Raw genomic sequence first — 17,273 nt, 5'->3', positions numbered from 1 at the left:
AGTTTACTCTCAGGTCTGTTAACACTCCACTAATAAACCAAGATTTTCATTAATTAGTACTGTTTCCTTATAAAATTACAGATTTTTACATTATAATGTTTCCAGTGTAAAAGTTTACTGTAGCTCTGACTGGTTAGGCTCAGCGGTAGAGCGTCAGCCTGCGGACCAGTGAGGCTCATTTTTGATTCCAGTCAAAGGCACGTACGTCGGTTGCGGTTGGTCCCGGCCCTGGTCAGGGTCCTGAGGGACGCAACCAGTCCATGTGTCCCTCTGACCTCGATGTCCCTCTCTCTCTCCCTTTCTCTCCCTCCCACTCTATCTGAAGATAAATGGAAAAATATCCTCAGGTGAGGATTCAAAAAATAAACAAATAAATAAATAAAAAGGTTACTTTAAGTAGTTTATGTGTCTCATATAATATTCATACGGGTTCATATAATGAGGCCTAATGAGTTAAAAAAACAGCATAGAAATGTGACAGAAAATAAGGGACCTCCTCAGTTAGAGGATAACTCTGTTAATAACTGAAGAGGGATAACAAAATTGTTACATAAAATGCCAGCTTAGCCCTGGCCAGTTTGGCTCAGCGGTTAGAGCGTCGGCCTGCGGTCCTGAGAGACCCGGGTTCGGTTCCCGCTAAGGGCATGTACCTCGGTTGCAGTTTGTCCCCGGCCCTGGTTGGTCGTGCGGGTGGCAGCCACTCAATGTGTCCCTTCACGTCGATGTTTCTCACTCTCTCTCCCTTCCTCTCTCTCCCTCCCATTCTATCTGTACAAAAAATGGGAAAATATCCTCCGGTGAGGATAAAAAAAAAAAAAAAAGCCAGCTTAGGTCTGGCCGGTTTTCTCAGTGGTTAGAGCGTGGGCCCATGGACCGAAGGGTCTCCGGTCCAATTCCAGTCAAGGACTCCGACCTCGGTTGTGGTTCGGTCCCAGCCCTGTTCCGGGTCATGTGGAAGGCAACCAATCAATGTCTCTGGCTCTGTCTCTCTGTCTCTCTGTCTCCCCCCGCCCCCCCCCCCCCCATGAAGATAAATGGAAAAATATTCTCTAGTGAGGATTTAAAAAAATAAAGTGCCAGCTTATGGGTGTGAAGGATACATAATCTCATTGAGATGGTAATATAAAAGAAGCACTACTATTTAAATAGGTAAAAGAATGGAATTACCAAAGTAAAAAGCAGTTAATTGTTTTATGTGAATTGTTTCATTGTGCCCACTTTATTTAACATTCATCTGTCAGGAGCTGGCAAATTTTTCTTTAAAGGGCAAGACAGTAAATATTTTAGGCTTGTAGCTATATAAAATCTCTGTTGCATATTGTTTGTTTCTACCTTTATTATTTTTAATATGTTTTGTATTGCTTTTTTAGAGAGAGAGGAAGGGAGAGATAGAAACATGGATCAGCTGCCCCCTGCACGCCCCCTACTGGGGATCGAGCCCGCAACCGGGGCACGTGCCCTGACTGGGAATGGAACTGGGACCTTTCAGTCCATGGGACAACACTCAGTCCACTGAGCCACACCAGCCCAGATGTTTTTACCTTTAAAAAAAGATGTCAAATCCATTCTTAGCAGGCAGTACAAACAAAGACAGACCAGGGACCATAATTTGCCAATTAGTGATTTAGTTTACGCTTCTTGCTCTGTACTTATCAAGAGTTGGTTAAGGCTTAGAAACTTCCAGGATCTGGAACTTAGGACTTTGAAGAGTAGATAGTACCCACAGACAACAGTATGATGGAGGTGGGGAGAGAGGGTGTCAAAGGGAGGAAAAGGAGAGACATCAATAATAAAAATAAATTAATAAAAAAATTAAAATTAGTTTTTTTAAAAAAGAATACATAGTACCTTATTGATAAAATATCTAGAAATAAAAAATATACATCTCATGAGAATAAGAAATCCACTTTCCAGAATCACTGTTACCTACTTTGGAATTTATTTGAATGTTGGTAGCAATTAGACATAGATACTGACGTAAATGAGACATCAGTATGACATAGTCTATCCTAATGTAATTAACAGGTAACCTGAATTTCAGACAGTAATATGACTGAGGGCAGAAGTTTACCAATAGAAAGATTGAACAGATGAGTGAACTTTTTTTTTAATCCTCACCTGAGGACATTTTTCCATTTTTTGTTCACATCGAGTGGGAGGGGGAGAGAGAAACATCGTTGTGAAAGGAACACATTGAGTGGTTGCCACCCGCACGACCAACCAGGGCCGGGGACAAACTGCAACCGAGGTACGCGCCCTTAGCAGGAACCGAACCCAGGTCTCTCTGGACCGCAGGCCGACGCTCTAACCGCTGAGCCAAACCGGCCAGGGCCAGAAGAGTGAACTTTAATTCATACAACAGACTATACTGTTTCCACATCTTACTGGCTATTGTTACTTCCACTCAATTGCATTGTTACTGAGAATCCTAAGTACTGCCCACCATGTAGGGTGGTGGTTGCCTGATTTGTTGGAGCCATATTATTGTGTTCAAGTTTAAATAGAACTGACAGGCTTCTGTCATAACAGACCAAAACAACATTCATTCATTTATTCATTCAAAAAAAATGTGTATTGCCCTGGCCGGTTTGGCTCAGCGGTTAGAGCGTCGGCCTGCGGTCTGAAGAGACCCGGGTTCGGTTCCCGCTAAGGGCACGTACCTCGGTTGCAGTTTGTCCCCGGCCCTGGTCGGTTGTGTGGGTGGCGGCCACTCGATGTGTCCCTTCACGTCGATGTTTCTCTCTCTCTCTCTCTGTTCCTCTCTCTCCCCCCCACTCTACCTGAACAACAAAATGGAAAAATGTCCTCGGGTGAGGAAAAAAAAAAAAAAATGTGTATTGAGGACCTATGGTGTGTCAAGCACTCTTCTAGTCAATAAGGATCTAAAAATTTCTGCCTCTATGAATCTCACATTCTCATATGGATGTAGACTATACACCAACAAACAAAGCAAAAAATAAAATACCTAGGACGTGAAAACATGACAAATGCTATGGAAAGAAATAAAACGGAAGGGGAGAGGAGTAGAGAGTGATGCCCTCCCTCCCTGAGAAGATGAACGTAAGTGTGAGACCTGTGGGACGTAGACGTGTGCTCTGGACTTTTGAGCAGCTGGACGTTGCTAGATCTCATCATTATCTTAACATTAAGGAAATTTTAAATGGCAGCATACCCAGGTAAAAATATATCCTGATGGACACTTCCTATTAAATATGAAATTGGGTCTTATTACTTTTTTTCCTATTTAAGATATAATATAAAATATTAATAAAATAATGTAGCTTTTTAATTTTTTTCCCATTGATTTCGAGAGAGAGAACCATCGATTTGTTGTTCCACTTATTTATGCATTCATTAATTGTTCTTGTCTGTGGCCCACCATAACTCGAAGCTTCAATCTTGGCAGATTGCAGTGATACTCTAACCACCTGACCTACCCTACTTTTTTCTAAGGGCAAAATCCAAGTAGAAACATTATGCTTTTTCAGTACTGCTACCATTTCTCGAAACATATTTTAGTGCTCTTGATTTTTTGCTTGTTTTTCATTATGATAAAAAAAATACCATAAAATTTACCATCTTACCCATTTTTAAATGTACAGTTCAGTGGTTTTATGTATATGCATATTCTTGTGAAACAGATCTTGAGCACTTTTACGTCTTGCAAAACTGGAACTCTAGACCCATTAAGCAACAATTTCCCCTGCCTTGCCCAAACCCAACATTCTGCTTTCTATTTCTAAGAATTTGAGTATTTTAGAGACCCCATATGGGTGGACGTATATAATATTTGTCTTTTTGTGATTGGCTTGTCTCACTTAGTATAATGTCCTCAAGATTCTTCCATGTTGTATCTCAGAACATTTTGGGATTTCTCTTATGGAGTTGTCTTTTGAGCCTATGGAACTTTTCTCAAAAGATATTTATTTATTTAAGCCTCATTCCAAGCACAAGGCCCCTGCCCTTGAGTGCCTCAGAGTGTATGAAAACTGTCATCCAGTTCCGTGTGGTGAGTACTTAGCAGGTGGCAGGTGCTGAGTATAGTGTGAGGGTCACATTTGTGTTCTCAGAGCCACACAGCAGCAGAGAAAGATGAATGAGAGAAAAGAAGGAAACAGACTTTCATATTAATTCAGACAAATTTAAAAGGTGGTGAAGGTGGTGGTGGAGGAGAAGGAAGTGGCAGCTACAGGGATAAACTGGAGGGAAATAAGAAACACCCCCTGCCGTGGCCAGTTAGGCTCAGCAGCTAGAACGTGGGCCCTTGGACCACAGTCCTGGGTTTGGTTCCTGCTAAAGGCAGGTACCTCGGTTGCAGTTTGTCCCCAGTCCGGTTGGGGTCCTACAGGTGGCAACCAGTCAGTGTGTCTCTTTCACATCGTTGTTTCTCTTTCTCTCTTCCTCCCTCACTCCCTCCCAGTCTATCCGAAAATAAATGCAAAATGTCCTTGGGTGAGGATTAAAAAAAAGAAGAAGAAGCAGAGAAAAAAGAAGGGAAGACAAAATAATATAGCTAACCCATTGAAAGTGGAGTGAAGGCGGAATCCAAGGGGATGGAAGCAAGTCCTCATTACAGACACACCTCTTTGTCGCACATTTGCCTCTAGGAGATGTGAAGAGAATTGAGACCCCAGAGGATGAGACTTGAAAATTAAGTCCTTCCAAATACTGGTTATGATAGAATGTGAACACCGCCACAGAAAAGGACTAAAAATATACTCATTGAAGTTTATTTTGAATCATATAGTAAGAAAAGTTCTAAGGTATCTATCTGTCTTACATTTAAAAGCTGAAGTTTAGGCTAAGAAATACTGAATATTCAAAAATCTAATTGTATTTGTGCCAAAATTATGGATAATATAGGGACCAGCCACTAAATACTTTCATTAATACATAAAGCATTTAGATTTTTAAATGACAATAAAAATAAATCTCTGCATTTAGCCAACATTTATTGAGCATTATTTTATGACTTCAAGGAATGCAGTGACCGATTCAAGTAAACCGTTGTAATAATCATATAATCAAGTGAGGATTGAAGGCTCTACATCCGTGAAAGACGCCGAAGGAAGCCTTCAGGTACAGAGCAAGCTTCCTAGAGGAGGTGGCTTTTGAGCGGAGTCCTGAAAAACATAGCAGTGAGCTCTTCAGGCAGAGAGAACAAGTGGGAAGTACTGTCCACAGTTAGCATTCATTAGGGACTAAGTCTTTTTACATACATTATCGCATTTTATTCCCTCGATACCCTCTGATGAGGGTTACTGTACCAGTCAAGGTCCTGGTACCAAACAGATGTCACATTCTGAAGGGACTATTGCGAGCATGTGGAAACCAAGTGATGATGAGCATTCCAAGGCCAGTAACTATTGAAGCTTGTACCACTCCTAGGTTTTAAGGTGCAAGGAGAAGGATTGGAGCCTTCTTATGGAAACTTTGGTCTCCTGTAGAAGAATTTCACCACTGATAAACCATGGCCAGGCAAAGAAGGAGCTATGGATGGAATAAATATCCCAGTGTCTTTCTCCTCCCACCTACAAGCCCAGCATGCATCCCATTGCTTAAACCTACTCAGGCACCAGAAGACACTACTGACAGCTTCCTGGGCACAGACCAGGGTGGAAAAGGATGGAGAGTAGATCTGAGAGAACCCAGAATATCCAGCAGTCATTTTTTACTCTCTCCATATTACACAAGAGATAACTGAGAAGTCATCAACTTGCCCACGTTTACAAATGAAGGGATGACGCCTGTTTCATCCCAGAACTTGTTTAACCCTGCAAGGATCTGTGCTCAAGCCACAGACATCAAAGGAAGCAAGGCATTGAGTACCTGCTGGGGGCCAGACACTTTCCTGTACGCTAAACATACAACATGAAACAAAATAAACACTTAAGGTTAAGTGTCAGTATCTAGGAATTGTTTTCTACTGCTAGTTCAGTGGCTTAAGCAAATTGTTCAGTCTCTCAGATAAGCATTAAAGGGCTAGCATGTGGCCCTTTGAAGTAATCAAGGACCTAAATTACTTCTGCCTTTCTCTTCCACTGTCCTTGGTATGTGGCTTCTGTCCTCGGGTTCACAGTATGGTTGCTGTAGCCTCAGCCCTCAGGAAGCAGGAAGCAAGCAGAAATGGGGAAAATACCATCTCCCTCCTAAAGGAGTTTTTCCATCAGTTCTACCCACATCTACTCAATCCTGTTGACCAGTACTTAATCACATGGCCACACTTATTAGCAAAGGAGGTTGACTAATGTAGTTTTTACCTGAATGAGGCCCTTACTCTTGTAATAAAATCAGAGTTCTCCTGTTAAGAAGGGGGAAATAGTTATAGGCTAGGCAGCCCACAGGCTTTGAAACAGGGTCTTAATTCATTGTTATATTCCCATAATCTAAGGACCTGGCACATAGTAGGTGTTCAATGAAGTGCCGTTGAACTAATCTCAACTACAAATAATTTAGTTTATTTAGGAGAGTGTCAAGAAATGGGATGAGAAATAAGTATGGGCCAAATGCTAAGAGGCCCTATGTTCTAAATTAAAATAGTTAGGTCATAACAGGGAAAGTGAAATGCTCCCACAGTAACCTAGGGATAGGACCATACCTTAGTCCTGTAAAATAAAAATTTTTTTTTTATTATCCTTACCGGAAGACATTTTTAGATATTTTGTTTAGATAGAGTGGGAGGGGGAGAGAGAGAGAGAGAGAAACATCGACGTGAAAGGGACACATCGCGTGGTCGCCACCCACATGACCCAACCAGGGCCGGGGACACACTGCAACCAAGGTACGTGCCCTTAGCGGGAACCGAACCCAGGTCTCTCTGGACCGCAGTCCGACGCTCTAAACACTGAGCCAAACCAGCCAGGGCTGTAAAATTAATTTTAAATGGTTATGATCAAAGATCTGGAAAGTTCATTTTGGAAGTGGAAAAGCAGTTAATCCTCAGGACAGAATACACTTGTGGCAAATCTACTTCATTAACACATCTGAAGAAAGAATGTACTGTGGGGAGAGGAGGCAGGGGGAGGGGAGCAGGGGGAGGGGAGGCAGGTCTACAATGGCCCAAACTGGAAAAAGGATCAGGAAGAGCTGTTTGCCATGGAAATTCTTGTACTGCCTGCCCTTTTTGAGTCTTAAGATTGCTTTTTAATATTAAAGTTTTATTTAGCTTCTTCCCATACACACATAGTTGTAATAAAACTTTTAGTATCAGTTAACTGAGAAAATACAGATGTACAAATTCTATACCCTTTGCTGTAAGCTTAATGATCTGTAGCTTGGTGTATAGAAGTGGCTTTTAGATTATTTTTGTCCAGGAGCCACAGTTAAGAAAGCCATTTTCCAGCGTGAACTAGTGATGGTCAGTTTCTCAAAACATAACCTAGCCCTACAGTGGCAAGGTACTCTCATCTTTTGTATTCTACTCTGTTTCTTCCCACCCTCACCCCCTCAATCTGGTCTTTAATTTATTTCCTTACCCATGGATTGAGAACCTACAGTGTTTTTCCTTCTAGTTTTATTGTGATATAATTGAAGAGACCTACAGTTTCAAAACCACTAGCATAGATGTTCTTCTGTGACTGTGATTATGTGAGAACCTTAGGTTTGTACCTGACTCACCTTTTTTCAGTCACCCAAACCTCTCGATCTGATTATAAGAGAACTTAGCATTTCCCCAGTTTTATGGTCTATGACTGTTTAAAAAAAAAAATTTAAATAAGACTTTCAAAACTAACAGGCATTCCTGGCCAAAGGACAATTACATTTCTCATCACCAGTTAATAAACTAGCACTCTAATTTGTACTTTGGTTTCTTTTGGATTTGGTTAGCCTCAGCCACCTTTGAATTCTCGTGGTAGACAGCACTTGGCCTTTCCCTATCATGGAAACTTCTTTCCCCTTTAATACTAAGGACTTTGGACTTTTCTTCTAAAGAAAGAGCTCTGTAGTATTTTAATGCAGTTTTGCATTTTAGAAAGATAAGCTTGGAAAGATTGTGGACTGTGAATTGAACAGAATGGAAGAGAGAGCCAAATCAGAGTTAGGAAGCTCTTACAGGAATCAAGCCAGAAATGATAAGAGCCCAAGGTAAGCCAATGGGGTCAAGATAGGAACAGAAGGAGGAGTTTAAAAGATATTCAGTGAAAGATAACAGTGTTTAAAATGGATATAGCAAGTGCAAAGAAGGTAAAATCTAAGATGAAGAAGAATCAAACACTTCTGGTTGAGGTGATTGGGCACAGTATGGAACCATTCACCAAGAGTGGGAATCTGGGTGATGGGGGGAGTTCGTTTTGACATACTGAATTTTAGTTGCCTGTGGGGATCACCATGTAAAGGCATTTGTAGCTCAAGTTAGAGCTGTGATGTGTAGGTGGTGATGGAGGAGGAAGGGGGAGGGTTCACCAGCTTATTTAGTGGCAATCGAAGCTGGCCAAGGACATGGAGAAGGTCAAGAGGAGCTGACCACTGATGTCACTTCCAACATTTATGTATCAACTATGGAATATAAAACTATAAAAAATATAAAATTATAAGCTATCATTACTTATCTATGTGCCTACACACATGTGTGTATATATATATCTAGATATATCCATATATATATACACACAGACATGAATTTGGCCCTTCATAATTTTAAACAGATGGAAGTGGGAAAGCAGTAAGCTTCATATTTAATTTATTGTCATGTATAAAATAGGATGCTTTGCCTGCTTACATAATTCTCTATATAAGGAGTTCTGAGTGCTTTATGCTGTTAGTCTGCCTCCCTTGCTTTTTGTTACTACTCTGTACAGCCGGTCTCTTTTTACACTGAAATGATCAAGGAGCAAACCCAAGAAGTACTCTGGTAAATACTGAGCAATTCAGAAGATCCAAAGCACAGGGATGGGATCTAGTCATTCTTTTTTTTTTTTTTTTAATCCTCTCCTAAGGATATTTTCTCAAATATCTTCAGATAGAATGGGGGTGGGGCATAGATGTGATAGGGACACATCGACTGGTTGCCTCTCACATGACCCCAACCAGGGCCAGGGAAGAACTGCAACCAAGGAACGTGCCCTTGACCTGAATCGAACCCGCAACTCTTTGGTCCGTGGGCTGATGCTCTAAGCACTGATCCAAACCAGCCAGGGCGGAGCTAGTAATTCTTTAATAAATATTTATTGAGTGAATGAATATCCATATATAGATAGATGAGACTGATAAAAAAGAAGCTGTGCCCTTGATTTTTTTCGTAATTCTCTTTGAAAATAGAAATAATTCATACGATACTTGTTCCTGTAAATAACGTTAAATACGGGCTTTGAGCCAGAAAACACAAATGTGTATTTTTTCTACAGACATACCAGGTGGGAGATTATTTCTGACAAAAATAAAACCTTTGCCCCTAAAGTATCCTTCTGAATTAGGAAAAGCAATTATTTACTGTAATCTTACATAAAAAGCCCCAATGCATATTGGTACTTAGTTCTTTCAGTTGCCTCTCTTATCCTTCTAGTAAGCATTTTACTTGACTTTCTTCTCTTGTTCTTTTTTTTTTAACAGACCAAAAAAGAGGCACCTGAGTGGTCTAAGAAACAAAAGATGAAGACCTAGTGTTTGGAATGGATTTCCTATGTCATTTTCTCCCGAAGTTCTTTTTCTGATGAATAGTTTATCTTAATCATGTGGTTGGCACTTTTGAATAACTAATGTAAAATTTATTTTCACTGAATGTTAAATTAACAGGTTTCAGTACAATAATAATCAAACTGTATAAAGTGCAAACAGTAGTATACTTTATATTAGGCCTTATCTATTTTGTTACAAAATAAATATTTTAGACTCTGATTTAAATTTTGGAGCTTTCATAATTCTCAAGATATTTTAAAGTGCATGGCTTATAAATGTATAGTTGTGTTGGTGAATATATTTTCTAACAATATAAATTTCAAGTTTAAATATCATAACAAAGTACAGCCGGTGTAGCTCAGTGGTTGAATGTCGACCCATGCACCAAGAGGTCACCGGTTCGATTCCCGATCGGGACATATGCCCAGGTTGTGGGCCTGATCCCCAGTGGGGGGCATGCAGGAGGCAGCCGATCAATGCTCTCTCTCATCGATGTTTCTGTCCCTCTTTCCCTCTCACTTCCTCTCTCTCTAAAATCAATAAAGGAACCCTGGCTGGTTTGGCTCAGCGGTTGGAGCATTGGCCTGCGGACCAGAGAGTCCCGGGTTCAATTCCCGCTAGGGTCACATACCAAAATAAACAAATAAAATGTTCTTGTTAAAAAATAAAAATAAAATAAAATGCTCTTGTTAAAAAATAAAGTAAAATCAATAAAGGAAAAAAAAAACTTTTTAATAAAAAAATAAATATCATAACACAAATACCAAAACACCTTACATTTTTTGAAGTCTACTTGAAGGCACATCAAAAGCCCAGTAATAGTGCTCAGATATCATTTGTTTGATATTATTATTAACCAATAAAATCTGGTAGAAACTTTGTTATTTTCCCCTGGCCAGGTAGCTCAGTTGGTTAGGACATCGTTCCATATATTGAAGGTTTCAGGTTCAACACCTATACAGTATTCCTGCCAAAACAAATGTTTTAAATTTTATTAATTCAAGTTTTCAGATCTAACTTCCAGTCTACAAGCAAAATATGAAACAGATCAAGCTGAATGACACCATGAAGAAGGAAGCAGCTAAATCCAGAATGTACAGCATCTGGACCTCAGGAATGGTTAAGTGTTTTTCAATAGAAGGGGGAAATCATGAATTCCTACTGATATATTCAATTCTAATTTAAGGTTCTAAAAAAGATTTCTGAAAATAAAAAATAAATAAAAAAGATTTCTGCTTCTTTAATGTTATACTTTATATTTTATTCCCTGTATGTGAATTTCTATCACCACCTTAGTTCAAGCCCGCGTGTCTTCTTCCCTAAATTATGTCAACAGTCTCCTCGCTGATCGCCCTTCTCAATCACTTCATGCCTCTCTCAAACCATTGTCCACAGCAAATAGCAGTCTTTTCTTTTTTTACACTATAATTTTTAGTTTAAAATTTAATCTACAATTTATACAAGTATTTATAGGATATGAACTTGGAAAACAGATAAAAATGCAATTGAGATATAAGCTAAGAACAGCAGTATATCATGTTTCCACAAATTTCACTCAAACATATTTTTAAATTTTTTGTATTGATTTGAGAGAGAGAGAGAGATCAATTTATGTTCCATTTATGTATGCATTCATGGGTTGATTCTTGTATGTGCCCTGTCTAGGGATCAAACCCACAACCTTGGTCTATTGGGATGACATTTTAACCAAATGAGCTACCTGGCCAGAGCTAATTCAGACATTTTAAATGACCAGATAGATGAGTCTTGCTTTTTAGCAAAGCCAGATAAAAGTATTTGTCTCTATCATGTGAGGTAAACAGTTTTGTTTTATATTTAATGGACTCATGGCGATCTTAGACATAAAATTGTAGATCACTGAGAAATTTTTTAATTACTGACTACGTTGATCATAATTTAAAATGTTACTGCAATAGTTGCAGGTAGGTATTTTACTTGCAGCCTTCATAGACTAGAAATTCAGATAAACCTTGAACTTTGAAAAGTCTGATAGGTTGGCCTGGCTAGTTTTGCTCAGCAGTTAAGAGCATCAGCCCACAGACCAAAGGGTTGTAGGGTCGATTCCCAGTCAAGGGCACACACCTGGGTTGCAGATTCAATCCCCGGCCCAGTCAGAATCGTGTGAGAGGCGACCAATTAATGCATTCTTTGACATCCATGTGTGCTGACATGTTCATAACTCTATAATTGATGATTGGGAAAGTCACTGTGCTCTCTAGCTGAACTTGTTTTGTAAAGAAGAAATTGTTGGGAGCTGACTACGTGTCTGACAGTCCATGGAGCCTGAAGGTCTTGAGTCAGAGACTCAACCTCCCCCATAATCTCAAGGAATTGGGCTTGCATTGTGTTTGTGCAGCTCAGGGCTAAGTGTGACCCAATGTATCTTGAGTAGTTGTGTTTTTTTTAATCCTCACCCAAGGACATTTTTTTGATATTTTGTTCAGATAAGTGGGAGGGAGGGAGAAAGAGAGAGATAAACATCAACGTGAAAGGGACACATTGAGTGGTTGCCACCCACACGACCCAACCAGGGCCAGGGACAAACCAACTGAGGCACACGCCCTTAGTGGAAACCCTCCGGCCGCAGGCCAGCGCTCTAACCGCTGAGCCAAACCAGCCAGAGCCCAATGTACCTTGAAATGCCTGGGTGTTCCTAGTTGGGCCTAGGTGTTCCTGTTATCTGCAAGGCAAACTAATTCTATACAGCATTGTTGTAGCCCTGGGCATTATATCAAGAAGATCCTATTTTCTTATGTCATTAAACTTTTGCTGTAAGGTATAAAAGGCTTGTAATAAAGCATAGGGGGGCTGATCTCTGAGAACTCAGGATCAGTAGCTGTCCATCTTTGCTATTTGGCTTTAATTTGGCTCTGGTGGTCTCTCGGTTCTCTTGTGCCACAACACGTGTCTCTCTCTCTCTCTCTCTCTCTCTCTCTCTCTCTCTCTCTCTCTCCCTCCCTCCCTCCCTCCCTCCCACTCTATCTAAAAATCAATGGAAAATATCCTGCGGGAAGGCTTAACAACAACAACAACAAAAGACTGCTATTTTGGCATAATATTATCAAGATAAATGTGTCTAAATAGAAAGATAAAAAATGTATTTTATGCCCGGCTGGTGTGGCTCAGTGGTTGAGCATCGACCCATGCACCAAGAGGTCACTGGTTCGATTTCCAGACAGGACACATGCCGGGGTGTGGACCTGATCCCCAGGGCGGGGCATGCAAGAAGGAGGCAGCCAGTCATGTTCTCTCTCATTGATGTTTCCATCTCTCCCTCTCCCTTCTTTTCTCTCTAAAATCAATAAAGTAAAAAAAAAAATTTTAACATATTTTATTACCCCTTTAGATTTCAGAGGTGTCCTAAATTTAGCCATTTTTGTGTTGTTGTTTTCTTGTACTAGAAGTATGCTGTGCTTTCTTTATATTCAAGGAAAGTATAATTTAGAAAAAATCTTCATAAATTTATTTTAAATTAAGCTACCTTTACATGCTTAAGTCTTTTGGGCTTTAGTTTTTATTTTATAGGTGAACACTTCCTAATTCAAAAATATACTACATAATACATTTAATTCTGTGACTAATAAAACAAGCTCAAAACTATATTAAGCAATTCAAAATCTAATGTATTGCCCCAAATAAAATGGCATGGAATAGAATAAAATGACTGTCCTCTTAACCCAGGTACAGTATAAAGTATTTCTTTTTCTGGTAATGGAAATGCTTATGTATGACGTGCTAGGGAAAAAATTTTAAGCTCTAAACATTTAAATTATTCAAGTCCACAAATATAATACAACAGTTGTGTACCCTTATTGCTGACAACTTCCCAAAAGTAACAAGTAGTTTCAAGCACAGGAAAAGATACAGTAAAAGTGCAATGTTAATTATCTTAAATGCTCTGGCTTGTGGAATAAGTGGATAAAGAGCCAAGGGAAAAAAAATTTTTTTTCTTTACTGATTTTAGAGAAAGGAACGGAGAGGGAGAGAGAGATTGAAACATCAGTGAGAGAGAACATGGATTGGCCACCTCCTGCATGCCCCCCACTGGGGATCGGGCCCACAACCTGGGCATGTGCCCTGACCGGGAATTGAACCAGTGACCTTTTGGTGCACAGGTCCACGCTCATCCACGGAGCCACACCGGTCAGGCAGAAAAAAAAATTTTTTATTGCAGTTTCTTCCTTCAAATAATTAAAACATAAGCCCACACTCCAAAAAACAAATTACTAAATTTTTTGTTTTATTTTTCAAAAACAAAATATACTACCAAAAAAGAATTACTGGGCTGGCCAGTTTGGCTCAGCGGTTGAGCGTCAACCTGTGAACCAAAGAGTCCCGGGTTCGGTTCCTGCTAGGGGCACGTACCACCAACGAAAAAAAAAAAAAAAGCAAAAAAGAATTACTTGGAAGAAATATGACACAGTGATGAATCTGTTATGTGTACATTGTTAGCTATTAAACTTATACATTTAAAAACAAAAACAAAAAAACATAAGCCCAGTGAAGGAGAAGAAATGTTAGAAGTTGATTTAAAAACTTGAGTATCAGCTTTGCTATTTTAAGGAAATGCATTGAACAAGTTAGTTTGTCATAGTTTTCCTTCAAAGTGAAGTAGGAGTGAAGGCGGCAAGACTGTCATGACTTCTAAATATTTGTAAATCCTTTTCCTTATATTTTTACATTATTACTATTTGTTTACCTCATTAGTACTATTTTACATTATTACTAATTTTACTATATCCCCTGTAATTAGCATGTTGATTTCTTGAAACCTTGCCCAGGCCTTTTTTTTTTTTTTATCCTCACCCAAGGACATTTTTTCATTTTTTGTTCAGACAGAGTGGGAGGGAGAGAGAGAGAGAGAAACATCGACGTGAAAGGGACACATCGAGTGGTTGCCACCTGCATGACCCAACCAGGGCCGGGGACAAACTGCAACCAAGGTATGTGCCCTTACTGGGAACCGAACCCGGGTCTCTCTGGACCACAGACTCTAACTGCTGAACCAAACCGGCCAGGGCTTGCCCAGGCCTTTGACAGCTGTTTTTGAAGTGTCCATTCAGGTCCTCTGCCCATTTTTTGTTGTTGTTCAGATAGAATGGGAGGGAGAGAGAGAGGAAGAGAGAGAGAAACATCTATGTGAAAGGGACACATCGAGTGGCTGCCTCCCACACAACCCCAACAAGGGGCAGGGACAAATTACAACCAAGGTATGTGCCCTTGATTGGAATTGAACCCGTGACTCATTGGTCCATAGGCCGAAGCTCTACTGCTGAGTCAAACCGGCCAGGGCCCTCTGCCTATATTTTAGTTGGAATGTTTGTTTGTTTTGTTTTGTTTTAACCTTCACCCAAGGAGAGTTTTCCATTTATCGTCAGATACGGTGGGAGGGAGAGAGAGAGAGAAACATCGATGTGAGAGGGACACATCGATTGGTTGCCTCCGTCATGACGCCAACCAGGGCCGGGGATGAACCGCAACTGAGGTACCTACCCTTGACTGGAATCGAACCCGCGACTCATTAGTCTGCAGGCTGATGCTTTAATTGCTGAGCCAAACCGGCCAGGGCTGTTCTCTTTTCTTCTTTTTTTTTTTTAATCCTCACCCAAGGATAATTTTTTTTTACATTTATCTTGAGACAGAGTGGGAGGGAGAGAGAGACACATCGACTGGTTGCCACTTGCACAATCCCAACGGGACAAACTGCAAACGAAGTACGTGCCCTTGACTGGAATTGAACCTGGCACTCTCTGGTCCATGGGCCGACACGCCAACCACTGAGCCACACCAGCAAGGGTGGATTTTTATGGTTCTGAATCTTAAAATGTCAGAGATTTTACTGCCTAGGTTTTCTTCTAGGATTTTTATGGTTTTGAGACATTTAAGCCTTTAATCCAACTTCATGTTACCAACTATCTCCAGGATACTTTTTCTTTAATTTCATTTGTAATTGCCCTACATATTTCTAAATTATTTGAAATGTTTTATTTTGACATAATTGTAGACTTACAGAGAAGTTGCAAGAATAATGCAGATAATTCTCATTTATCCTTTACCTAGATTCTCCAGATGTTCACATTTTATCACATTTACTTTATCCTTTTCCCTGCCTCTCTTTTTGTCTAGTTGTTCTGACACTTTTGAGTGTACTTTGTTGTTGTTGTTTTAATATAATTGTTTTATTTTATTTTAGTTATTTTTTTTTTTATCTTCACCCAAGGACATTTTTCCATTTTTTGTTCAGATAGAGTGGGAGGGAGAGAAAGAGAGAGAAAACATCAATGTGAGAGAGGCACATCGACTGGCTGCCACCCACACAACCCCAAATGGGGCCAGGGACAAACTGCAACCGAGGTACATGCCCTTAGCAGGAACTGAACCCGGGTCTCTCTGGACTGCAGGCCAATGCTCTAACCACTGAGCAAAACTGGCCAGGGCTTATTTTATTTTTTAATGTGTTTTCTTTATTGATTTGAGAGAGAGAGAAAGGGAGAGGGAGAGAGAGAGAGAGAAACATCGATGAGAGAGAACATTGACTGGCCACCTCCTGCATTGCCCCCACTGGGGATTGGGCCCACAATCTGGGCATGTGTCCTGACCAGGAATTGAACCTGGTCAGGTGACTTCTTGGTGCATGGGTCGACACTCAACCACTGAGCCACACTGGTCAGACAGACAAGAGTACTGTGAAGACACGATTTTCCTCTACTTTTCCAGACTTTAGTTTTTCCTAAACTTTTCCAAAATTTAATGAGACGTTCCTAAGAACAAGAACATTCTCTTACATAAACACAATACAATGATTAAAATCAGAAAATTAACATTGATACAATACTATTATCTAATCTGAAATTCTTTTTCAGATTTCACCAATTGATAATTCCCTTTATGCCAAGAAAATCTCCAGATTCTTCATTCCATTTAGTTCGAATGAATCTCTTAACTCTCCTTTAATCTAGAGTAGTTCCTCAAGCATTCTTTGTCTTTTATGACATTAATATTTGTGAAGAGTACATGTCAGTTATTTTGTAGACATTAATTTGTCCCTTAGAGCAACGATGCATTTTCAATCTACGTTCATATTCCAGTTTTATATTCGAGCATCACCTACTAGATATGTGATCAATTAACCTCTCTGAGCCTTAGTTCGTCATCTTTAAAAGTAAGATAATTTCCCCAGGCTCCGAGGGCCTTAAGACAACTCTGGGCCCTACCAGGAAGGACATGGCCTTAGGTCGGGTCAGGCAGGGGATGGGGCCGAGTCGGCTGGCCCTTGAACCTGGGAAGACAGGAGCTGGCTGGGGAAATTGAAGCCGGACTCAGGTTTCGCAGCCCTAGTCAACGTTAAAACGAGAAACATGGATGAATCCACAGTCGTAAAGAAATTTACGATTCCTTAGGACTAGCTTCGATCCACAGTAAGTAACAGTCACCCACCTCTCACCACCACAAACCTCTAATGGGAAATGGACTATTAAGTGTGCAAAAATCTACAACTGGAGTAATGAAAACCGAGCTAAGGAATAATAATAGTGAGGTCAGTATGGGGATTTTTTTCCCAGTAGGGAGGCTGATGGTCAGTCAAACTCTATTCCACATCTAAATTAAATACATATTGAAAGCAAAGGTTTTCTTCA

General features: G+C 40.1%; 1 protein-coding gene across 1 annotated transcript in view; it reads left to right on the top strand.

Moving 5' to 3' along the window:
• The window catches only part of PIBF1 (progesterone immunomodulatory binding factor 1), a 183,068-nt gene extending 173,335 nt beyond the window's left edge, over positions 1-9,733 (top strand). Inside the window, exon 18 of the mRNA XM_036250417.1 lies at positions 9,550-9,733. Within this exon, the coding sequence (XP_036106310.1) occupies positions 9,550-9,600 (51 nt within the window). The 3' untranslated portion in view covers positions 9,601-9,733. The remainder of the gene's footprint in view (positions 1-9,549) is intronic.
• The last annotated feature ends 7,540 nt before the right edge of the window (positions 9,734-17,273 follow it).

Source organism: Molossus molossus, unplaced genomic scaffold, assembly GCF_014108415.1.
Source record: "Molossus molossus isolate mMolMol1 unplaced genomic scaffold, mMolMol1.p scaffold_m16_p_9, whole genome shotgun sequence".
NCBI classification, from domain to species: Eukaryota; Metazoa; Chordata; class Mammalia; order Chiroptera; family Molossidae; genus Molossus; species Molossus molossus.
The sequence above is the reverse complement of the archived record's forward strand: the minus strand, read 5'-3'. Positions and strand labels throughout refer to the sequence as shown.